General features: G+C 47.7%; 1 protein-coding gene across 1 annotated transcript in view; it reads left to right on the forward strand.

Moving 5' to 3' along the window:
* Positions 1–27,455, forward strand: part of Cip4 (formin-binding protein 1-like Cip4) — a 260,365-nt gene that overhangs the window by 91,266 nt on the left and 141,644 nt on the right. The window contains 1 exon segment of the mRNA XM_069304033.1: positions 12,765–12,880. Within this exon segment, the coding sequence (XP_069160134.1) occupies positions 12,765–12,880 (116 nt within the window).

The following is a 27,455-nucleotide window of genomic DNA, read 5'->3' on the forward strand; positions in this document are numbered from 1 at the left end:
GGGTAGACGTATTTTCATTATAAGCCTACAGTACACGTATAGAGGCTGGAGGCATGGTGTATTTTTCTTTTAATATCAGTGCTAATATTGGTTGTACTGGGAAACTAGTCAGGTACTGGGAACTAGTCTACCTCCCTCGATCACCTTCTGTGGTGGTCTGACCAGTTACCATCTCTGGCGCGCGCGCACACCAATACTCTCCATCGACTTCTTTTCCAATCATTCCCTATTTGTTTTCTTTATATTATTATTAGATGCAGTGTACCATTCCACATGATGATACTGGAGTGTGTGGTGAGGTGCAGGAGTCCTCAGCGACGCTGGTCACGTCACCGCCCAGGCCAACCACTCGCCTCAGCTAAGACTCACTCATAGCAATCACCCACCATTGTGTTCCCAGATCAAGTATAATAAAAGCAAAATTTCGTCTCTGGAGGCGAGTTATACTGTGCGTAATGGTAAGTGATTACCGTGAGTCAGTGAATGTCTTGGTGACAGTCTGGCTGGTGATCGTGCCTGGTGCCCAGGCTAGGTACAAGACAAGTTTCAATGGTTGAGGAGCAGTCATAAGAGCAGTGGTCGTCTCCGCGACTGACGCTTGAAGAAGATATGGAATCAGTTAGACGTAAGGTAATCAAACGTTTGTGCGACTTTGTCTAGTGCGAAGAAAGACGTGAATACATTCTTCAAATGTACTCACTAGAAAGGAGACGACAGAGATATCAAATAATATACACGGTTACAATACTGGTGGGCCAGGTCCCAAATCTACACAGTAAAATAACAACGTACTGGAGTGAACGATATGGAAGAAAATGCAGAATTAGAACCAGTGAAGAGCAGAGGTGCCATAAGCACAATCAGAGAACACTGTATAAACATCAGAGGTCCGCGGTTGTTCAACATCCTCCCAGCGAGTGTAAGAAATATTGCTGGAACAACCGTGGCCATCTTCAAAACTAAATAGTTTTCTTCAAGAAGTGCCGGACCAACTGGGATGTGGTGGATATGTGGGCCTGTGGGCTGCGTCAAACAGCCTGGTGGACCAAACTCTCACAAGTCAAGCCTGACCTCGGGCCGAGCTTGGGGAGTAGAACTACTCTCAGAACCCCATCAAGCAGGTATGAAGCAGGACGTAGAGTGGGAGCATTTAGAACAGATCACTCGAATCCTGGTTTTACGAGCCCATATTTTACACGCCTGATAGTAGTCCTGAGACCGTGGAGGGGTTCAGAGTACTTTCAGGCTTTGTATAGGTTGTATATCTGCCCGTTGCACTGGGCATGTTTTTGAGTACCGGCCTCGTGGCGTGACCTAGACCTTACAAGCTGGCGTTGTGGATCAAGATGGGGGTGATGGTAAGCTGGTTTGCCTTGTACTTCCACTTGACTTTAAACACACCAACGATAGTCTTCAAAGTATTCCTGATATATTGGGCTGGGGTTATATGTCGTACTATGAGGTGTGGTAACCAGTGGCTCGGTCGGTTACACAACCAAAGTTAGGAACACACATTTCCGGAACCAGACAAGAGTTCAAGTGTGAACACCACATAAAGTCTTACAATCCATAAGCTGATTATCGGGATAAAGTTAAGTGTATGCAAGACTAGCAAACATAAGAACGTTCTCTAAAACCAGAAAAGGAAGCCTCAGAATATGCACAGTTTAAGTGAAACCATTAATTCCTTGTACAACACAAAGTTGAGCAAATTTAGAGAGTGGCAACATCCCTGATATCAGACATTCATGAACTAACATTTGAGGACATTAACAGAGCTGAACCTGGAATTGAAACCAGAAGAGACCTGATCATAACATAGAAGATACTTGGGTACATAAGACAGTGTGGAGACCATTCAAGCTTTGTTTCATAGATAGTGGAAGAGAACATGGTTCCAAACGAGGAGAAAGCATAATGGAAACAAGTGACATAATGAATCACAGCGACGTAAGTAATGGCTTCTTTTAAGGTACAAGACATGGCCAGGTAGTTACGGGCTGGAAGCGCTCCAAGAACTAATCCTTCTTGCCTCCAAGTAAGTAGTGAGACGATATCTTCCGTTTTATGGTCCTCCGATATCTGGCTAGGCTTTTGTTTTCATTGTACCGAGCGTCCAACCTACTGGTAATTTGTATTTCCAGAATGAGAATGAAGTTCCAGGAGTCGGGTTTGAGGGCCGAGTGTATGGACGAGCAAGTGGATTGAATTGAAAGTAGAGGTTGCGGCTGCCACTTTCATCCAGTTATGAAAGCAATTTGTCTAGATAGATTTGCGATAGATTTTAAGTCAACATTTACCAATGATAAGAAAGCGGAACCACAGAGCTAGATCACGCTCCCCATGGACACTGGTAGCTGAGCGCGCACACCCTCCCCCCTCTCTTCTCCCCCCACTCTCTCTCTCTCCCCCCACTCTCTCCCCCCACTCTCTCCCCCCACTCTATCCCCCCACTCTATCCCCCCACTCTCTCTATCCCCCCACTCTCTCTATCCCCCCACTCTCTCTATCCCCCCACTCTCTCTATCCCCCCACTCTCTCTATCCCCCCACTCTCTCTATCCCCCCACTCTCTCTATCCCCCCACTCTCTCTATCCCCCCACTCTCTCTATCCCCCCACTCTCTCTATCCCCCCACTCTCTCTATCCCCCCACTCTCTCTATCCCCCCACTCTCTCTATCCCCCCACTCTCTCTATCCCCCCACTCTCTCTATCCCCCCACTCTCTCTATCCCCCCCCACTCTCTCTATCCCCCCCCACTCTCTCTATCCCCCCCCACTCTCTCTATCCCCCCCACTCTCTCTATCCCCCCCACTCTCTCTATCCCCCCCACTCTCTCTATCCCCCCCACTCTCTCTATCCCCCCCACTCTCTCTATCCCCCCCACTCTCTCTATCCTCCCCACTCTCTCTATCCCCCCACTCTCCCCCTACTCCCCCCCCCCCCGTTCTCTCTCACCCTATGCTCTCTCTATCCCCACCACGCTCTATCACCTTTCAGCTCTATCCATCTTTAGTTTAACTCATTCCACGAACATAGTTTTCTTCTTGCAACTATGAATATAAAATTAAAATTAAATTCTCAAGCTGGGAGGTTGTCTGGTGTCTGCCTGACCGCCGTCCGTCCGTCTGCCTGACCGCCGTCCGTCCGTCTGCCTGACCGCCGTCCGTCCGTCTGCCTGACCGCCGTCCGTCCGTCTGCCTGACCGCCGTCCGTCCGTCTGCCTGACCGCCGTCCGTCCGTCTGCCTGACCGCCGTCCGTCCGTCTGCCTGACCGCCGTCCGTCCGTCTGCCTGACCGCCGTCCGTCCGTCTGCCTGACCGCCGTCCGTCCGTCTGCCTGACCGCCGTCCGTCCGTCTGCCTGACCGCCGTCCGTCCGTCTGCCTGACCGCCGTCCGTCCGTCTGCCTGACCGCCGTCCGTCCGTCTGCCTGACCGCCGTCCGTCCGTCTGCCTGACCGCCGTCCGTCCTTCTGCCTGACCGCCGTCCGTCCGTCTGCCTGACCGCCGTCCGTCCGTCTGCCTGACCGCCGTCCGTCCGTCTGCCGGAAGCTGAGGCTTCAACATCCGCTTACTTAATTTGCATGCGTCGGCTACTCTAGTCTGTAATTTAAATACTTCTTCGAACGTTTCTATAGGAGAGCGAAGTCCCATCAAGAAGTGTGAATGTGTAGATCCGAGTCAAGTGGGAGAGGCCCATTTGATCCTTTAAAGTGTGTTTTCAGAAGGAATTTGACGCTGGGGAAGAGGATGCGGTGGAGGAGTTGAGGCTAAGTGTTTGGGTGCAAGGTAAACGATTGGCCGATAGTAATGGCGGACTGATGTTATTGTTGGGCTTACTCATTGGCTTGTGGCGGAGAGCGGTTCTTGGCCCGGACCTCAAGTGGAGGTGCCAGTGCCTACCATGTTATTGTTATTATTATTAACATCTTTATTGACAATTGAAGGAAGAAGAAGGAATTTAAACAGGGACATTGAAGAAATCGAGCTGAGACTGACTGAAGCATTCATATCAGATTGAAGAAAGGCAATTAGAAAGCAATTCAAGAACTAAAGAAAAACTCAATATTTCTTCATGTGCGAAATAAAAATAAAAAAACACTTCCAGTATTGGAGCTACTCGGACGACTGAAGGTTCATACACTAAGATGACAGTGACATCCTCTACACTAAGATGACAGTGACATCCTCTACACTAAGATGACAGTGACATCCTCTACACTAAGATGACAGTGACATCCTCTACACTAAGATGACAGTGACATCCTCTACACTAAGATGACAGTGACATCCTCTACACTAAGATGACAGTGACATCCTCTACACTAAGATGACAGTGACATCCTCTACACTAAGATGACAGTGACATCCTCTACACTAAGATGACAGTGACATCCTCTACACTAAGATGACAGTGACATCCTCTACACTAAGATGACAGTGACATCCTCTACACTAAGATGACAGTGACATCCTCTACACTAAGATGACAGTGACATCCTCTACACTAAGATGACAGTGACATCCTCTACACTAAGATGACAGTGACATCCTCTACACTAAGATGACAGTGACATCCTCTACACTAAGATGACAGTGACATCCTCTACACTAAGATGACAGTGACATCCTCTACACTAAGATGACAGTGACATCCTCTACACTAAGATGACAGTGACATCCTCTACACTAAGATGACAGTGACATCCTCTACACTAAGATGACAGTGACATCCTCTACACTAAGATGACAGTGACATCCTCTACACTAAGATGACAGTGACATCCTCTACACTAAGATGACAGTGACATCCTCTACACTAAGATGACAGTGACATCCTCTACACTAAGATGACAGTGACATCCTCTACACTAAGATGACAGTGACATCCTCTACACTAAGATGACAGTGACATCCTCTACACTAAGATGACAGTGACATCCTCTACACTAAGATGACAGTGACATCCTCTACACTAAGATGACAGTGACATCCTCTACACTAAGATGACAGTGACATCCTCTACACTAAGATGACAGTGACATCCTCTACACTAAGATGACAGTGACATCCTCTACACTAAGATGACAGTGACATCCTCTACACTAAGATGACAGTGACATCCTCTACACTAAGATGACAGTGACATCCTCTACACTAAGATGACAGTGACATCCTCTACACTAAGATGACAGTGACATCCTCTACACTAAGATGACAGTGACATCCTCTACACTAAGATGACAGTGACATCCTCTACACTAAGATGACAGTGACATCCTCTACACTAAGATGACAGTGACATCCTCTACACTAAGATGACAGTGACATCCTCTACACTAAGATGACAGTGACATCCTCTACACTAAGATGACAGTGACATCCTCTACACTAAGATGACAGTGACATCCTCTACACTAAGGATGACAAAGATGACAGTGACATCCTCTACACTAAGGATGACAGTGACATCCTCTACACTAAGGATGACAAAGATGACAGTGACATCCTCTACACTAAGGATGACAAAGATGACAGTGACATCCTCTACACTAAGGATGACAAAGATGACAGTGACATCCTCAAAAAACAGTATGAGGACATGTTTAGCACTCCGATAAAAACACCCTATAATCTTCTGATACTGAATGTCTCTTAATCCTGATAATACTGTTCACAATATTCCCACTTGGAAAGATATGCAGGTCTCTTTGCATTATACACCCATCAGTGTAAAACAAATGTATAACACTGAAACTATGAGATGTATAGCATTAGAAGCTATTGATAGTCATCTCCAAATCTCAAACCAACTGAATCCTATGCCTTTACTGATGGCTCTGTGCAGTTAGGCACTGGTAGAACAGGTTGTGCATGTGCAGTATATAAAGGGAAATGAAATGAACATGTCTAGTACACAGATTGAACAACTGGGCGAGCACGACACAGACTGAGCTCTTGGGTATTTATCTAGCCACTGTAACGGGGGACTTAGGAAATACTGTCCCCTTGTAACGGGGACTTAGGAAATACTGTCCCCTTGTAACGGGGACTTAGGAAATACTGTCCCCTTGTAACGGGGACTTAGGAAATGGCACTCTTTAGTCAATTATCCCGCCCTTAGTTAACTACTTCTAGAGTGCCCTCAGAGTGCCTACTGCAACCCCTCTAGTTCAACACCTTGTAACCCAGATATTTGAGTACCCAGGTACTACACCCACAAGGCATTGTACTTACACGCATTGTTGGTATCAAGCAGGTACTTGATCAGCTCCCCGTCACTCTAGAGAACTCTAATACTAGTCTCTGCTCCGAACGGGAAATACAAATAAAAAGAATGAGGGTATGGGGTGAGGGAGGTGTGAGGGAGGTGTGAGGAAGGTGTGAGGGAGGTGTGAGGGAGGAGTATGGGAGTAGGGAAGGGTTAAGTTAGAGAAAGAAAGATAATGGAACAATGAGGAAAGTAGAAAATAGTAGAGTAGACAATGAGGAAAGTAGAAAATAGTAGAGTAGAAGAACGTAGAGGTAGAACGTAGAAGTAGCTGCCACCATCCATTCTAACTCAGTACATACAAAACAAGGAATGGAACTTGTCTGTGCCACAAAATTACCCAAGGAGTTCATGTATCAACTCTAAACATGTACTCATATATTAAAATCATAAAATCCGTAAACACAGAGGCTCTCTCGCCTCTTACGTTGATCAACCTTGCAAATGCAGGTGATATTGTGGGCGCGTGTGGTGGGATTAGTGTGTGTGCGCGTGCACTGACCCATTACTGTGCTAAGGTGTAGGAGAGTAATGTTGGGAGCGTGTGCGGTGCCGCACTCCTGCGCGACAACAGCAGGTCGCCCGCCCGGGTATATTGTGGCGGCTTGAGGGCGCGCTCCTGTGACGTCACGCACAGTATTGTATGTCAGCCTGGCTTGTTCACCACACACCTCCACCTTACTCCCCACCACCCTTACTCCCCACCACCCTTACTCCCCACCACCCTTACTCCCCACCACCCTTACTCCCCACCACCCTTACTCCCCCACAACCCTTCCCCCCACAACCCTTCCCCCCCACAACCCTTCCCCACCCCACAACCCTTCCCCACCCCACAACCCTTTCCCCCCCAGAATAGAATGTAGAAATATGAAGCATAGAAAATTCTGCATAGAAAATGCAGAATTGCATTTTTTTTGCAATATTAATGCAGAATTAATACAGAATTGCGTTTCTGCATAGAAACTGCCGAATTGAACCAGTGAAGAGCAGGGGTGCCGTAGGCACAATCAGAGAGCACTGTATAAACATCAGAGGTCCGTGGTTGTTCAACACCCTCCCAGCGAGCATAAGAATTATTGCCGGAAGAACAGTGGACATCTTCAAGAGGAAGCTAGATGGTTTCCTCCAAGGAGTGCCGGACCAACCGGGCTGTGGCGGGTATGTGGGCCTGCGGGCCGCTCCAAGCAACAGCCTGGTGGACCAAATGCTCTCCAGTCGCGCCTGGCCTCGGGCCGGGCTTGGGGAGTAGAACTCCCAGAACCCCATCAAGCAGGTATCAACCAGGTTAACCCCCACAGCCCTTCCCCCCCAACAACCCCACAACTATTCCCCCCATTGTGGGGTTGAATAGTTGTCGGCCGAGCCGACCCGCTCGGCCGACAGCGGGTCGGCCGAGCGGATAGCACACTGGACTTGTGATCCTGTGGTCCTGGGTTCGATTCCAGGCGCCGGCGAGAAACAATGGGCAAAGTTTCTTTCACCCTATGCCCCTGTTACCTAGCAGTAAAATAGGTACCTGGGTGTTAGCCAGCTGTCACGGGCTGTTTCCTGGGGGTGGAGGCCTGGTCGAAGACCGGGCCGCGGGGACACTAAAGCCCCGAAATCATCTCAAGATAACCTCAAGATTGTTGCAAGCCGTGCCTCCACCCGTGTGGTGCCTCTACATATACTGCCCGTCCTCTTCCCGCCGTGCCCACCATGCTCTACCCTTCATCAATACTATAAGCTTGGTAACTCATAGGAGTGGTTGGCGTGTGAGGTGTGGCGTACACCTCTCGGTATGAGGGTACTTGGAGCTGTGCGGATACTTCATCCACTCAGGTGCTCTTGAGGATATCTCCATAATGTATCCAACGTTTGCCAGGGCCGGCTCACAGACCTTATGCACCCCCATGACAAGCCGTCCCGCGAGATGGAGATCTTAATATCTGGCAGCTACTAGCTCTTGACTCGAGCTCTGTAACCCTTCACACCGTCCACGGTGCTCCCAATTATGCACATGTAAGTTATTAGTCAAATAAAGTGGGCATTGGAAAGGTGTGTGGAGTGTCGTGCAGAGTGGTGGGTGGGCGGGCGGGCGGGCGTGTTAACGCAGTGGGCGTGGGTGGTGTGAGGACTCCCAAGGTGGCCCCAACACTCACCCTGGCTGGCAACCCTGACGGGGTAGCCTAGTTACTCCTATGCACGCCAGCACGAGCGTCCGCATGCACGCCCACGTACGCATCCTTCACCTTCCCTGCAAGCACATGAAGCTCAGTATACCCACAGCATTAGAGACGGAGCAGGGGTGACACAAAATACGGCCACAATAGGCAAGAGGTTATTTCAGCTGAGGGAGCACGAATTAAAATTAGATCACAAATTCCATGCAGGCGAAAACTGAGCACCGGAATGTGTCGGAGATTATATAAATGTTCAGTGCGGATATGAACTGACAAAGACTGAAGGGAATTGTGAGAACATCGGAATTCCCTTTAGCAGTAATGGGAAGTTGTTGTACTAGACTGAGCAGGAGCGAGACGACCACCAGGCCCAGAGTACAGTAGAGGCAGCATGTTCCTCAACCTGTGCACGAAGATGTTGGAGTTTACATTCCACCAAACGTGATGCCAGAGGAACAGCTCAGCAAAGTAAGGTGTGCAACACTCGCACAACTGGCACTCGTCAGAGTATACTTCACACCCGTCAAGGCGTGCAACACTCACACAACTGGCACTCGTCAGAGTATACTTCACACCCGTCAAGGCGTTCAGCACTCACACAACTGGCACTCGTCAGAGTATACTTCACACCCGTCAAGGCGTGCAACACTCACACAACTGGCACTCGTCAGAGTATACTTCACACCCGTCAAGGCGTGCAACACTCACACAACTGACACTCGTCAGAGTATACTTCACACCCGTCAAGGCGTGCAACACTCACACAACTGGCACTCGTCAGAGTATACTTCACACCCGTCAAGGCGTGCAACACTCACACAACTGGCACTCGTCAGAGTATACTTCACACCCCTCAAGGCGTGCAACACTCACACAACTGGCACTCGTCAGAGTATACTTCACACCCGTCAAGGCGTGCAACACTCACACAACTGGCACTCGTCAGAGTATACTTCACACCCGTCAAGGCGTGCAACACTCACACAACTGGCACTCGTCAGAGTATACTTCACACCCCTCAAGGCGTGCAACACTCACACAACTGGCACTCGTCAGAGTATACTTCACACCCGTCAAGGCGTGCAACACTCACACAACTGGCACTCGTCAGAGTATACTTCACACCCGTCAAGGCGTGCAACACTCACACAACTGGCACTCGTCAGAGTATACTTCACACCCGTCAAGGCGTGCAACACTCACACAACTGGCACTCGTCAGAGTATACTTCACACCCGTCAAGGCGTGCAACACTCGCACAACTGGCACTCGTCAGAGTATACTTCACACCCGTCAAGGCGTGCAACACTCGCACAACTGGCACTCGTCAGAGTATACTTCACACCCGTCAAGGCGTGCAACACTCGCACAACTGGCACTCGTCAGAGTATACTTCACACCCGTCAAGGCGTGCAACACTCACAACACTGGCACTCGTCAGAGTATACTTCACACCCCTCAAGGCGTGCAACACTCACACAACTGGCACTCGTCAGAGTATACTTCACACCCGTCAAGGCGTGCAACACTCACACAACTGGCACTCGTCAGAGTATACTTCACACCCGTCAAGGCGTGCAACACTCACACAACTGGCACTCGTCAGAGTATACTTCACACCCGTCAAGGCGTGCAACACTCACACAACTGGCACTCGTCAGAGTATACTTCACACCCCTCAAGGCGTGCAACACTCACACAACTGGCACTCGTCAGAGTATACTTCACACCCCTCAAGGCGTGCAACACTCACACAACTGGCACTCGTCAGAGTATACTTCACACCCCTCAAGGCGTGCAACACTCACACAACTGGCACTCGTCAGAGTATACTTCACACCCCTCAAGGCGTGCAACACTCACACAACTGGCACTCGTCAGAGTATACTTCACACCCGTCAGGAACAAAAGTCAAAGCACCGTGTTCAACTTGTACAAGACTCCCTCGGAGCATGCGGCTCCAGCCTGTCATATATCTGGAATGCGTTAATTACTCGAATGGGGGAAGCTGGTGCAGTAATTTCAATGTTAGCGGATGTTTACAATTTATTGAAAGAGACTGAAAACAAGGATTGCAAGAGTTGCTGGACGACTTGGGTAAGCTTCAGGTCTTGTGTGAGAAAAGACTTCTCGTCTTCATCCTACGCACATGCAAGGTAGAGGAGATTGGGGGACTGAGCAAGAAGACCCGTTGAATAAGTTCAGAGGTATGCAACGAGTCTTGTACCAGAACTGCGCAGGCTAAGCTCTGGGACAATGTTGAAGGCGGTGGATCATACCACAGCTGAATACACGGATAAAAGGGGACATGATAACGGTATATAAGATTCTCACTGGGATTGATAAATCAATAAAGAGTATGCTCAGTGTAAGACAGCGTAAAACAAGGGACTATGGTAACTTTGAGCAGATGAGTTAAAATTAAGATGATATTTACATTTGTTTTAGTGTAAGAGTAATGTGCAAATGGAATACACAAGAAGGAGAGATGGAAGAAAATATAGTAGTTTCAAAAGTAGATAACGGTGTCGAGTTCCTGCCGTAGACAACCCATTGTAGACGCGTCAGATAAAGGCTGGACTCCTAGTGTTGCGTCACAGTTGTCTTAGTTGCATCACAGTTGTCTGTGTTGCGTCACGCCTTACACTACTACTGGAGTATACGCCCTGGTTTGGGTGCGTGTGTGTAAGAGTGGGAAGATATGGCACGTGCTTGGGGAGTGAATGTGCGTGGGATGGGGGGGGGGGGCGTGAGACACTAGTGGCAGGGAAGCGAGTGTGTGAGTGTGAGTGTGAGAAAAATAGTAGTTAGTAACAGTTGATTGATTGACAGTTGAAAGTCGGGCCAAAAGAGCAGAGCTCAACCCCTGCAAGCACAACTAGGTGAATACACACGCGCACGCACGTGTGTGTACTCACCTAGTTGTGCTTGCGGGAGTTGAGCTCTGGCTGTTTGGTCCCGCCTCTCAACTGTCAATCAACTGGTGTACAGATTCCTGAGCCTACTGGGCTTTATCATATCTACATTTGAAACCGTGTATGGAGTCAGCCTCCACCAGTTTTCGTTCCTAGTTGGTTCTATAATTTGTTGATTGAGCGAGAATTTGTCACAGAATCTCAAACGTTTTATGATCTGTGGTTGGTTATTATCCAGGTGGTTCCCTGCTATAGTTTTGTTTGTCATTCTCCATCTTAGATTTGGTAAATTGAAATCTCCAAGGAAGATAATATATGGAGTTGGGTTCGCTAGGTTATCAAGGATGTTCTCTATTTTGTGCATCTGCTCTGTGAATTCCTCAACCGTTGTATCTGGCGATTTATATATAAAGATAATAATTAGGTTTATTTTTTCTACCTTAATTCCAAATACCTCTACCACCTTATTGGTTGAGTTTAGTAGGTCTGTGCATACTCCTTAATATACAGACCTACTCCTCCATTTGACCTAGTTTCTCTATAACATCTATATAAATTATAATTTGGAATCCAGATTTCATTATCCATGAAATCTTTCGTACGAGTTTCCATGAATGCCCCAAATATTGAGTTTACCCGTTTAACGCGGGTGGCACGCGAACAAGGGGACACAGGTGGAAACTGAGTACCCACATGAGCCACAGGGACGTTAGAAAAAACTTTTTTCAGTGTCAGAGTAGTTAACAGGTGGAATGCATTAGACAGTGATGTGGTGGATACTGACTTCATACACAGTTTCAAATGTAGATATGATAGAGCCCAGTAGGCTCAGGAATCTATACACCAGTTGATTGACAGTTGAGAGGCGGGACCAAGCTAATTTTGTTAGTGTAGATTTCACTCAACCAATTGTTTAACCTGACACTGGCAGTCTGTATGCAAGTATTGTTTCATATGTTTACAACGCACTGTATACATATGTATACGCACTGTATACAACCTACAGGCTGCTACAGTGCGTCCTGTTGACCACTGGAATGACCCATGGAACTAAAATTACCTACCAATTTTCTGTGATTGAAAGTCTGCTCATCTAGCACTTGAAAATGTCAACCGAAAGATAGTCAGCAAGAGGCTCATAATAACAGTAATAACTAGTTGAGAATCTTACGGGGTAGTCCTTGCTCTCACTGACAGCCACTTAAACTAATGTAAGCTTTCACTGGCAGTAGCATGTTCTTAGCCATGCCCACCCTAACCTGTTGGTTTTAAACGTTGCACATCCCCAATCTTCCCCATCATTCTCGCCTGCCAGCATCACATCTCGTGCCCCCGTCATATCTCTCAATCATCCGCCAGAACCTAGCAGCCATCTGTGGTCACGATACTAAAGGTTCCCTCCTTTCCCTGCAGGACCAGTGGGAGTGCATCGCAGGCCACACACACAAGGGCATCAGCTTTCTGGAGCAGTACGGTCACTTCGTCAAGGAAAGATGTCAGATCGAACTTGACTACGCCCGGGGTCTCAGGTAAGGCTGAAGTACACGCTCTTTCCTCTTCCTGGGTTGGTATTCATTACTTGTGACCGACAAGAGAAGTTAAGAACTATGTAAGGAGTGTCCAGGTTAACCATACATGTAAAGATACCGGACCACTGCTACACACTGTCATAGGGGCATGTTGTCATACGTCTGCCTCCGCGGACCTTGTGTATAACCAATCATATCCGGAATGTAAGGAAGGGATGAGAGTGGAGAAAGACTGACTGCCTCGTGGTGTAGATATCTTGGAGAGTCATACAAGCAGCAAGGTGCTGCTGGTGGGTGATGAGCAGTTTTTCTCCTCTTGATGTGTGTACCATCACTTCTCTCGGTAGTGAGGCAGTAATGGCGCCTCACCCCGCCATACACCACATCACACCATACTACACCACATCACACCATACCACTACCATTGTGCCTGGATGGGGTTCTGGGAGTTCCTCTTCTACCCAGAGGCCAGGCTTGACCTGTGATAACTTGGTCCACCAGGCTGTTGCTTGGAGTGGCCCGCAGGCCCACAGATCCACCACAGCCTGGTTGGTCCGGCACTTCTTGAAGAAAATTATCTAGTTTTTCTCTTGAAGATGTTTGTTCCGGCAAACCAAACCACACCATACAACTACACCACACACTACACCCCACACCCCACTACACCCCACACTACACCCTACTACACCCCACACTACACCCCACACCACACTACACTCCACCCCACACTACACCCCACCCCACACTACACCCCACCCCACACTCCACTCCACCCCACACTACAACCACCCCACACTACACTACAACCACCCCACACTACAACCACCCCACACTACACTCCACCCCACACTACACCCCACCCCACCCCACACTACAACCACCCCACACTACACTACAACCACCCCACACTACAACCACCCCACACTACACCACAACCACCCCACACTACAACCACCCCACACTACACCCCACCCCACACTACAACCACCCCACACTACACCCCACCCCACACTACACCCCACCCCACACTACACCCCACCCCACACTACACCCCACCCCACACTACACCCCACCCCACACTACACCCCACCCCACACTACACCCCACCCCACACTACACCCCACCCCACACTACACCCCACCCCACACTACACCCCACCCCACACTACACCCCACCCCACACTACACCCCACCCCACACTACACCCCACCCCACACTACACCCCACACTACACTACACCCCACACCCCACTACACCCCACACCCCACTACACCCCACACCCCACTACACCCCACACCACACCCCCACACCACACCACACCCCCACACTACACCGCAAAGCTCCCACGCTCTCCCTGCACACGCTGAGGCAACACAAACCTCACACACACACACACACACACACACACACACACACACACACACACACACACACACACACACACACACACACACACACACACACACACACACACACACACGTGACTTTAATGAGTCACTTATGTCAGGAGAATTGCCCAGTTGCTGGAAGAAGGCAAATGTCGTGCCGATCTTCAAGAAAGGAGATAGGGAGGAGGCACTTAACTACAGACCTGTATCACTGACAAGCATCCCCTGTAAAATACTGGAAAGAATAATTAGGCTGCGACTGGTTGCACACCTGGAGAACATTAGGTTTGTGAACAAACATCAACATGGGTTCTGGACAGGGAAATCGTGCCTAACAAACCTTCTGGAATTCTATGATAAAATAACGAGGATAAGACAGGACAGAGATGGTTGGGCAGACTGCATATTTCTGGACTGCCAAAAAGCCTTTGATACAGTACCGCACATGAGACTGCTGTTCAAGCTCGAGAGGCAGGCGGGGGTGGGGGGAAAGGTCCTAGAATGGATAAGGAACTACCTAACAGGAAGGAGCCAAAGAGTTACGGTAAGGGGCGAGAAGTCGGACTGGCGAACAGTAACAAGTGGAGTACCACAAGGATCGGTGCTGGGACCAATTCTATTTCTTGTATATGTTAACGACATGTTTACAGGCGTAGAGTCCTACATGTCGATGTTTGCGGATGATGCAAAGTTGATGAGAAGAGTTGTGACAGATGAGGATTGCAGGAACCTCCAAGAGGACCTGAACAGATTGCAGAGATGGTCAGAGAAATGGCTACTAGAATTCAACACGAGCAAATGTAAAGTTATGGAAATGGGACTAGGAGATAGGAGACCAAAGGGACAGTACACAATGAAGGGGAACAGCCTACCTGTAACGACGCGTGAAAGAGACCTGGGGGTGGACGTAACACCTAATCTATCTCCTGAGGCACATATTAATAGGATAACGACAGCAGCGTACTCTACACTGGCAAAAGTTAGAACATCATTCAGAAACCTAAGTAAGGAGGCATTTAGGGCGCTTTACACTGCCTACGTAAGGCCAGTCTTAGAGTATGCCGCCTCATCATGGAGTCCCCATCTGAAGAAACATATAATGAAACTGGAAAAGGTTCAGAGGTTTGCAACGAGACTCGTCCCAGAGCTACGAGGGATGGGGTATGAAGAGCGCCTGAGGGAATTGTGCCTTACGACACTAGAAAGAAGAAGGGAGAGGGGGGACATGATAGGAACGTATAAGATACTCAGAGGAATTGACAGAGTGGACATAGACGAAATGTTCACACGGAATAGTAACAGAACGAGAGGACATGGATGGAAGCTTGAAACTCAGATGAGTCACAGAGATGTTAGGAAGTTTTCTTTTAGCGTGAGAGTAGTGGGGAAATGGAATGCACTTCAGGAACAGGTTGTGGAAGCAAATACTATTCATAATTTTAAAACCAGGTATGATAGGGAAATAGGACAGGAGTCATTGCTGTAAACAACCGATGCTCGAAAGGCGGGATCCAAGAGTCAATGCTCGATCCTGCAGACACAACTAGGTGAGTACAACTAGGTGAGTACACACACAAAAACCTCTCTCACACACACACACACACACACACACACACACACACACACACACACACACACACACACACACACACACACACACACACACACACACACACACAAAAACCTCTCACACACACAAAAACCTCTCACACACACACACACACACACAAAAACCTCTCACACACACACACAAACCTCACACACGTACACACAAACCTCACACACATACACAAACCTCACACACACACACAAACCTCACACACACACACAAACCTCACACACACACACAAACCTCACACACACACACAAACCTCACACACACACACACAAACCTCACACACACACACACAAACCTCACACACACACACACAAACCTCACACACACACACACAAACCTCACACACACACACACAAACCTCACACACACACACACACACACACACACACACACACACACACACACACACACACACACACACACACACACACACACACACACACACTCGTAGCCTGGTGGATTGCGCGCAGGACTCGTAATTCTGTGGCGCGGGTTCGATTCCCGCACGAGGCAGAAACAAATGGGCAAAGTTTCTTTCACCCTAAGTGCCCCTGTTACCTAGCAGTAAATAGGTACCTGGGAGTTAGTCAGCTGTCACGGGGCTGCTTCCTGGGGTGTGTGTGTGTGTGTGTGTGTGTGTGGTGTGGGGGGAAAAAAAAAGTAGTTAGTAGTTAGTTAGTAAACAGTTGATTGACAGTTGAGAGGCGGGCCGAAAGAGCAAAGCTCAACCCCCGCAAAAACACAACTAGTAAACACACACACACACACACACACATATGATAGAGCCCAGTAGGCTCAGGAATCTGTACACCAGTTGATTGACAGTTGAGAGGCGGGACCAAAGAGCCAAAGCTCAACCCCCGCAAGCACAATTAGGTGAGTACACACATACACAAACCTCTCACACACACACACACACACACACACACACACACACACACACACACACACACACACACACACACACACACACACACACACACGCTGAGGCAACACAAACCACACACACACGCTGAGGCAACACAAACCACACACACACACACACACACACACACACACACACACACAAACCACACACACACACACACACACACACACACACACACACACACAAACCACACACACACACACACACACACACACACACACACACACACACACACACACACACACACACACACACACAGGGGATAGACAGGAGGCACTGAACTACAGGCCAGTGTCCCTAACCTGCATACCATGCAAGCTGATGGAGAAGATTGTGCGAAAAAAACTAGTGGAGCATCTGGAGCGAAGGAACTTTGTAACACAGCATCAACATGGGTTCAGGGATGGCAGGTCCTGCCTCACAGGGTTACTTGAATTCTACGACCAGGCAACAAAAATAAGGCAAGAAAGAGAAGGGTGGGCAGACTGCATATTTTTGGATTGTCAGAAAGCCTTTGATACAGTACCACACAAGAGGCTAGTGCGAAAGTTGGAGATGCAGGCTGGAGTGAGAGGGAAGGTACTCCGGTGGATAGAGGAATACCTAAGCAACAGGAGACAACGAGTCTGTGTGAGGGGTGAGGCCTCAGATTGGCGAGACGTCACAAGTGGAGTCCCGCAGGGGTCAGTCCTTGGACCTATACTGTTTCTGGTATATGTAAATGATCTCCCAGAGGGTATAGATTCGTTCCTCTCAATGTTTGCCGACGATGCAAAAATTATGAGGAGGATTGAAACAGAGGATGATAGTAGGAGGCTACAAGATGACCTGGATAGACTGAGTGAATGGTCCAACAAATGGCTGTTGAAGTTCAACCCGAGTAAATGCAAAGTAATGAAACTAGGCAGTGGAAACAGGAGGCCAGGCACAGGATACTCAATAGGAGATGAAGTACTTAATGAAACAGACAGAGAGAAAGATCTAGGAGTTGATATCACACCAAACCTGTCTCCTGAAGCCCACATAAAGAGAATAACGTCTGCGGCATATGCGAGGCTGGCTAACATCAGAACGGCGTTCAGGAACCTGTGTAAGGAATCATTCAGAATCTTGTACACCACATATGTAAGACCAATCCTGGAGTATGCGGCCCCAGCATGGAGCCCGTACCTTGTCAAGCACAAGACGAAGCTGGAAAAAGTCCAAAGGTATGCTACTAGACTAGTCCCAGAACTAAGAGGCATGAGTTATGAGGAAAGGCTGCGGGAAATGCACCTCACGACACTGGAAGACAGAAGAGTAAGGGGGGACATGATCACAACCTACAAAATCCTCAGGGGAATCGACCGGGTAAACAAGGATGAACTATTCAACACTGGTGGGACGCGAACAAGGGGACACAGGTGGAAGCTGAGTACCCAAATGAGCCACAGAGACGTTAGAAAGAACTTTTTCAGTGTCAGAGTAGTTAGTAAATGGAATGCATTAGGAAGTGATGTGGTGGAGGCTGACTCCATACACAGTTTCAAATGTAGATATGATAGAGCCCAATAGGCTCAGGAATCTGTACACCAGTTGATTGACGGTTGAGAGGCGGGACCAAAGCGCCAGAGCTCAACCCCCGCAAGCACAATTAGGTGAGTACAATTAGGTGAGTACACACACACACACACACACACGCTGAGGCAACACAAAGCTCACGCTACACCTGGTACAGACTGGTCAAAAGTGTATGATGCGTGAGAAGCGAGTCTCACACAGCCCCAGGCGTGACGCCCAGACATTGCCTCAACAGATAAGAAATATTGACCATTGACCACAAGCCCTAAAGACCCCAAGTTGGGAATATTATCCTTCTAAGAGACTTCACCCTTCCAAGTCTGAACATAGTAATGCTCAAATAGTAATAGCATAGAAAATGATGCATAGTAATGATAGCATTGAGGCTATAATATGGAGTCGAATCAGCATCGCTAAACTACCCAAACACAGAGAGCCAGAGCTCAACTCCCGCAAACACACCTAGGTGAGTACACACACACACACAGAGACTGTGTGTGTGTGTGTGTGTGTGTGAGGGAAAAAAATAGTAGTAGAAACAGTTGATTGACAGTTGAGAGGCGGGCCAAAAGAGCAGAGCTCAACCCCCTCAAGCACAACTAGGTGAACACACACACACACACACACACACACACACACACACACACACACACACACACACACACACACACACACACACACACACACACACAAACCTCACACACACACACACACACACACACACTACCTACTGGACCATGCTTAGTAGTGTGTGTGTATGGCAAGTCTAGGGACGTTTGTTCGATTCCATTGTACAGCTTCAATATTTTCCCATAGGAACATCGCGCTGTTGTGAGCTCATAGTGAATAAATTATATTATAGTAGCCACTTTGTATTATGAACTGATTAGAACTTGTATCACGTACAACTTATTCTGAAGACATTATTAAACCAAATTTGACTGTAAATTAGTACAACGTATTGAAGAAGGTTCAATGCAAAAGATTTAAGAGTAATCATGTCGGAAGACCGCACCTTTACAGAACACAATAAAGTAGCTGTCACGACTGCAAGAAAATGTCAGGTTGGATAACAAGGACCTTCCAAACAAGGGACGCCATAACACTGAAACTTTTCAAGACGCTAGTGCTCTCTAGGGTGGAATATTGTTGCATATTAACAGCCCCATTCAGAGCCTGAGAAATTGCTGACCTAGAGAGCATGCGAAGATCCTTTACCGAGAGAATCCTCTTATAAGTCATCTAAATTATTGGGACCGATTAACAGTTCTAAATTTGTATTCTCTAGAGAGGAGGTGAGAGAGAGAATTACATAATAATCTACACTAGGAAAATATTATAGGGACTGGTTCCAAATCTGAACACGGAGATTGTCGTATGAAACCAGTCGGCATGGCAGGATTTGCAAAATAGCCCCATTGAAAAGTAGAGGTGCAGTAGGTACTCTGAGGGAGAACTCCATCAACACCAAGGGTACATACTGGAACGACATACTGAAGTGAACGATGTGGAAGAAAATACAGAATAGAACCAGTGAAAAGCAGAGGTGCCATAGGCACACTCAAAGAAAAATGTATAATCATCAGAGGTCCGCGGTTGTTCAACGTCCTCCCAGCGAGCATAAGAAATATTGCCGGAACAACAGTGGACATCTTCAAGAAGAAACTAGACTTTTATAAAAAAAAAAAAAAAAAAACGTGCCGGACCAACCGGGCTGTGGTGGGTATGTGGGCCTGCGGGCCGCTCCAAGCAACAGCCTGGTGGACCAAACTCTCACAAGTCAAGCCTGGCCTCGGGTCGGCATTGGGGAGTAGAAGAACTTCCAGAACACCATCAACCAGGTATCAACCAGGTCCGAGACTTTTCAACACTTTTCCGATACACGTAAGGAGCTTAATTTGGACGATCCCCTCACAGTGTTCAAGAGAGAATTCGACAAACACATCCAATGAATACCTGATCAACCAGGCTGTGATTCATACGCCAGGCTGCGAGCAGCCGCGTCCAACAGCTTTGTTGACCAGACGACCAACCGGGAGGCCTGGTCAGAGACCGGGCCGCGGGATCTTTGATCCCTGAAATCACCACAAAGTGGACACATGGTAGGTAGATACTTTACCTTGCGTTACCTTGCGATGATTTCGGGGAACAACGTCCCCACGGTCCGGTTCCTGACCAGGCCTCCTGGTTGGTGGAGTGATGAAGCAGGCTGTTGGACGCCTGGTAGGTAGGTAACGTGTGTGTACCAGACCGCTGGTGGGGAGGAGTAGTGCAATAATCAGAGTTTCCAGCGTTATCTTGCAGGTGACAGTGTCCGTGTTTGCAAGCGCCACCACCAGGCACTCTTACTCTATTTTGATAATTAATCTGTTAAAGATATAAACAAAAGCTAAAAGATTGCGGCAGAAAAAAAGGATTACACCGACATAAGTACTAAGTGAAAATACTCATTTAGGGTGAGAATGTGAAGAGAGGACGTGCCTTATCCTACTGAGAGATGGATTACTGTTGAGTGGGGGGGGGGGGGGGGTTGTGGCTGACGTCTGGAGGGTTCACGGGCGTTGATGCTGTGTTGGGGGGGGGGGGGGGTTGTGGCTGACGTCTGGAGGGTTCACGGGCGTTGATGCTGTGTTGGGGGGGGGGGTTGTGGCTGACGTCTGGAGGGTTCACGGGCGTTGATGCTGTGTTGGGGGGGGGTTGTGGCTGACGTCTGGAGGGTTCACGGGCGTTGATGCTGTGTTGGGGGGGGGGTTGTGGCTGACGTCTGGAGGGTTCACGGGCGTTGATGCTGTGTTGGGGGGGGGGGGTTGTGGCTGACGTCTGGAGGGTTCACGGGCGTTGATGCTGTGTTGGGGGGGGAGGGGTTGTGGCTGACGTCTGGAGGGTTCACGGGCGTTGATGCTGTGTTGGGGGGGGGGGGGGTTGTGGCTGACGTCTGGAGGGTTCACGGGCGTTGATGCTGTGTTGGGGGGGGGGTTGTGGCTGACGTCTGGAGGGTTCACGGGCGTTGATGCTGTGTTGGGGGGGGGGTTGTGGCTGACGTCTGGAGGGTTCACGGGCGTTGATGCTGTGTTGGGGGGGGGGTTGTGGCTGACGTCTGGAGGGTTCACGGGCGTTGATGCTGTGTTGGGGGGGGGGGGGTTGTGGCTGACGTCTGGAGGGTTCACGGGCGTTGATGCTGTGTTGGGGGGGGGGGTTGTCTTCCTACTAGAAAGTTGTAAGATTAATACAATTCAGTAGCAGCCCGCAGGCCTGTAGACCTGAAAGTTTACCTGTAGGCGGCGGAAGGATGAAGAGCGGTGGAGGTATACTCACCTAGCTGTGCCAGGTGCTTGCGGGGGGTTGAGTATACTGTGCTTGCGGTGGTTGAGCTCTGGCTCTTTGGTTCCGCCTCGCAACTGTCAATTAACTGATGTACAGGTCAGAAAGACGACGGGAGAGAGATCAAATAATATACACGTGGAAAATACTGGAGGGCCAGGTCCCGGAGTCACTCCTCGTAGTTCATACCTCTCAGTTCGGGTACTAATCTGGTGGCAAACGTTTGAACCTTTCCCAGTTTAGTCTTATGCTCGACTAGATATGAAATCCATGCTGGGGCTGTATACTCCAGGATTGGTCTGACATATGAGGTACACAAAGTTCTCAATGATTCCTTACACAAGTTTCTAAAAGCCTTTCTTATGTTAGCCAACCTGGCATATGCCGCTGATGTTATCCTCTTGACATGGGCTTCAGGGGACAGGTCTGGCGTGATATCAATCCAGGTCTTTCTCTCTCTGACTCTAGAAGAATTTCATCTCCCAAATGATACCTTGTATCTGGCCTCCTGCTCCCTTCACCTATCTTCATTACATTACATTTGCTTGGGGTATACTCTTAACAACCATTTGTTCAACCATTCTTTCAATTTGTCCAGGTCTTCTTGAAGCCTCAAGCTGTCCTCCTCTGTCTTAATCTTTCTCATAATTTTGGCATCGTCAGAAAACATTGAGAGGAATGAGTCTATACCCTCTGGGAGCTCATTTACGTATATCAGAAACAGGATAGTACCGAGTACAGAGCCCTGTGGGACTCCACTCGTGACTTCACGCCATTATAAGGTCTCACCCCTCACTGTAACTGCTTCCTATTGCTTAGGTACTCTCTTATCCACGGGAGCACCTTACCAGTTACTCCTGCCTGTTTCTCCAGCTTAAGTACCAGCCTCTTATGCAGTACTGTGTCAAAGGCTTTCCGACAGTCCAAGAAAATGCAGACCGCCCATCCTTCTCTTTCTTGCTTAATCTTTGTCACCTGATCGTAGAATTATATTAAGCCAGTAAGGCAAGATTTACCCTCCCTGAACCCATGTTGGCGATTTGTTACGAAGTTCCTTCTCTCCAGATGTGTTACCAGGTTTTTCTTACGCTCTTCATCACCTTCATCACCCTCTTCATCACCTTGCATGGTATACAAGTTAAGGACACTCTCCTGTAGTTCAGTGCCTCTTGTCTGTCACCCTTTTGTTGTGACAAAAGTTGTGGTGTGATGTTGGCATGGTGTTCTCCTTCGGGGCAGGTATAGCTGTAACATGGTGTTAGTGCGGTGAGCGTGGTGACAGTGCGGTGAGCGTGGTGACAGTAAATATGATGAAATAACAGGAGAGCGCAGCGCAACTGGCAGTGTGCCACCAGCCTCACCATAGCACTGCAGCACCAAGCCAATCACACATCATAGCACTACAGTGGTGAGAGTAGGCCGGGGGGGGGGGGGTGCACTAGTCGTTACCTTGCGGTGATTCCGGGGCCCATGGTCCCCGCGGCCCGGTCTGACCAGGCATCGGGTTTGACACATTTCCCACTCATGATAAGAGCGGAGGCGAGAGGGAGCGGGAGAGAGAGAGAGCATCCACCCATTCTATGCCATCCAGCTTTCTCCTTCTAACTCTAATTACTACGCAGGAATGCCTGATTTCAGACCCTCCCACGGGTACTCTCGCAGGCTTTCACACAGCTTTATACTGGAGCGCTTGTGAAACTGGCGCTGGCTAGCATGGCTTGTGGGCGGACGGACGGGCGTGATGTGGGGGCGTGAGCTGCATGTTAACAGTATATGTGGCTGCCTACACACATGCAACAAAGTCATTAATTCGCTGGTTTTAATACATTTTTATTCAGATTCACAAAGGTTTTTATGTATTTGAATTGAAGACTGCTAATGGAATACTTTATAGTTTATGCTAAGGATAATCTGGAGTATGTTGTTGTCGTACAGCCTCCACAGCTAAGCACACTTAACAAACTATAAGGAGGAGAAAAGGCATCAACGAAAATGGAAGACAAGATGATGATGGTTATCTTGAGATGATTTCGGGGCTTTTTTTTTGTGTCCCCGCGACCCGGTCCTCGACCAGGCCTCCACCCCCAGGAAGCAGCCCGTGACAGCTGACTAACACCCAGGTACCTATTTTACTGCTAGGTAACAGGGGCATAGAGTGAAAGAAACTCTGCCCATTGTTTCTCGCCTGCGCCTGGGATCGAACCCAGGACCACAGGATCACGAGTCCCGCGTGCTGACCGCTGGGCCGACCGGCTCCCTGGTAAATGATAACCACATAAAAGTTGGCTGAAAGATTCGGGAAGACAGAAATACAAGATTTTCAGAAAGCATAAACCAACATAACGATGTAATAGTTGTTAACTCCAGAAGGAAAGGTGTTGCAAGGACAGGTGCGTTGGTAGTCGCTACTTTTTTATATCATTATAGATATGGATGGTTGGAATTAACTCCAGTTTATTATTTTGAGTGTTGCCGCCGGAGACGGCTAGTTTATTGTGCACCCCATACTCATCCTGTGAGCGGTAGCGCAAAAAGCATTGCAGAGGGCACAAAAGGTCTTTATCAGACCTCAACAGAGATTATTACATAAACAATTTCATCTATCCTTCACACCTTATAATTACAATGTCAGCTAGTTACAGATAATGTTCTATTTGAAGAGCTATATATTTACAGTAAGTCATTATATGGTAGGTCTTATCGCTAATGCATAATAGTTTGAGCAATGGAAATATTAGTCGTATGGGAGCTGCTGTTTATTATTAGTCTTCACAATACACTACTTGTTTCTTACTCTCAGATGTCGTTTATCTACTGGAAGCGAAATATGGATACAGTGCAAGGTTTCAGGTAATTTTTCCATGGTAATAAGATAGGTTGCCATATCATACAGAGTGAGCTTAGATTTATCTCTAAATGGCTCAATTTTACTATAATCGAAGATATAGTGTTCGAGTGTCTCTCTCTCTCTCTTTATCCACACACTACACTTTACTTCTTGTAGATCCCTATACAAGCCGAACTGCCAGAGATACTTGTAGCCAAGTCTTATACGAGCTGTGACAACGTCTGTTAGTCTACTGACTTTGTTACTTGCCCCATACACATGTTTTACTTGTGTATGATTTACATTATGATAAACAATGGACCTGCTAGTTCAGTTTGCATTGTTCTACTTTCTTCGAATTCATCCAGGAGTTCTCGTCTAATGACACTTTTAAGGGACCTATTTGATTACTCAAGATTCCGTTCAATACTGTCTTTATTTACTGCAGCCTTTGCAAGGGCGTCAATTTTTATGTTCCTGCAGGCCAATGTGAGAAGGAATCCACAACATTTTTATATTTATCCTCTTGCTAAATATGCTTATATATCTATGTCTGGCTTCTGAGACAAGCACGTTATTACTTGATTGCAAACTGTTTATTACTAATAGTGAGGAAAGGGAGTCTGAAATAATTAAGCTGTCTACTTCAGTGTTGTCAATAATTTCTAGTGCTACCAACTCAGCTTGCATTGTGGACGCCCAGTTACTAATTCTTATTATCCTTTGAATTGTGCTGCCATCGGGCTGATGAGCAATAACAGCACTTCCTGCCCTCCCTGTAGCTGTATCGAGTGATCCGTCAGTGTATATGGTCTGTGCGATATTGTTTTTAGTTTGTATATAGTGAATGTGTTCTATGGTGCTTAATTTAGCAGATAGCTGAGCATGAGGCTTTTTTGTGATTAGTTTCTTGGTGGGGTATTCAGATGTTTTATAGATTGGATTCTACCAGTAAAGGATCTTTTCACACTCTCCAGGTCAACGATTTCTCCGGCTTTGAAAGGGGCTATTATTGTGTAACAATATTCCACCCTAGAAAGCACTCGTGTCTTGAAAAGTATCATCATTGGTATTGTATCCCTTGTTTGAAAGGTTCTTGTTATCCTGCTTCATACCTGCTTGATGGGGTTCTGGGAGTATTTCTATTCTACTCCCCAAGCCCGGCCCGAGGCCAGGCTTGACTTGAGAGCTTGGTCCAACAGGTTGTTGCTTGAATAGGCCCGCAGGCCCACATATCCACCACAGCACGGTTGGTCCGGCACTTCAAGTTAAAACTAAATAGTTTTCTTCGAGAAGATGTCCACAGTTGTTCCGGCAATATTTCTTATACTCGCTGGGAGGATGTTGAACAGCCGTGTACCTCTGATGTTTATACAGTGTTCTCTGATTGTGCCTATGGCACCTCTGCTCTTCATTGGTTCTATTCTGCATTTCTTCCATATCGTTCACTCCAGTATGTTGTTATTTTACTGTGTAGATTTGGGACCTGGCCCTCCAGTATTTTCCACGTGTACATTATTTGATATCTCTCTTGTCTCCTTTCTAATGAGTACATTTGGAGAGCTTTGAGCCGATCCCAATAATGTAGGTATTTTATCGCGTCTATATATGCCGTATATGTTCTCTGTACTCCCTCTATCTTAGCAATCTCTCCTGCTCTGAAGGGGGAAGTGAGTACTGAGCAGTACTCAAGACGGGACAGCACAAGTGATTTGAATAGTACAACCATTGTGATGGGATCCCTGGGTTTGAAAGTTCTTGTAATCCATCCTATCATTTTTCTGTCCCGCCAACATGTCATTTTTCTTGCAGTCGTGACAACTACTGTATTGTGTTCTTTAAAGGTAAGGTCTTCCGACGTGATTATTCCTTCATCCTCTTTATTGCTTTTTCGTTCTATACTGTGACTGGACTTCGTTTTATATATGTTTTCCATTTTTATTTTTTTTACTATAACGCAAGAACTGGAACTTATCTTCATTAAACATATTATTTATGACCCATTGAAAGACCTAATTTACATGAGATTGGAGGTTTTCTGTGTCATCTATATTGTGTAGTCTTATGAAGATCCTAGTGGCATCTGCATAGGATGATACAGTACTATAGTTTCTGTTCTTGCCTACGATATGAGGATGACAAAGTACTGGAGCAAGTACGGTGCCTTGGGGGACTGAGCTTTTAACGGTGGATGATCCGGATTGTATTTTATTGACTTTTACACCTTCCCACGCTAGTGTCAAGATTCCCACGCTAATATGACCTAACAACGCTACTGTCGCCTCCTAAAATAATTATGATGAGACAAATATTTAAGGCCTAATATTATAGTTTATCTTTGATATGATTCGGTAACTTGAAGCTGCTGCCTTTATGTATAGGAGGAAGCCAGACGGTGTTCCTAAGTGGTCTTGGTGGTGCATGTCGCTGTGCTACCCCTACTCACCCCAGGGTGACCCTGACCAGGCTACATGATGCGGTCTGGTCGGGGTCATGACCAGTTGCAAGCGGGGTTGCCTCTCTCACACCCACCTGCTGCACCATGGAGTACGAGACAACGTCAACACATCGCAAGTCGTCCTTTAAACTCTTATAACACATTGTCATTCGGGTAGTTAGACCGCTCACGGAAATGAAACGGTCAATCCGGCCATCCAACTGATCTGTAGCGGTAGCTGAAGGTACACAAGACAGCCGGGACTGCGTGTTCACTCCTGAATAGGGCTTAATAGGGCCAAATAGGGCCAAAGCGGCGCTAGAAGAGATTGTGGGAGTGATTCCGTTACATAGTCCCCCTCGAGACGGTGGTTCATTAACAAGGACCTCCTGTGGCAGCCATCCATTTAAAGAGGGGCCCTTGTGGCGGTGATCCAGTTACAACATTTCCTGTAATAATCCTGGCCTGGCCTGGCCAGTAAACTCCTGAATCCTCTC

Source organism: Procambarus clarkii, chromosome 51, assembly GCF_040958095.1.
Source record: "Procambarus clarkii isolate CNS0578487 chromosome 51, FALCON_Pclarkii_2.0, whole genome shotgun sequence".
Classification (NCBI taxonomy): Eukaryota; Metazoa; Arthropoda; class Malacostraca; order Decapoda; family Cambaridae; genus Procambarus; species Procambarus clarkii.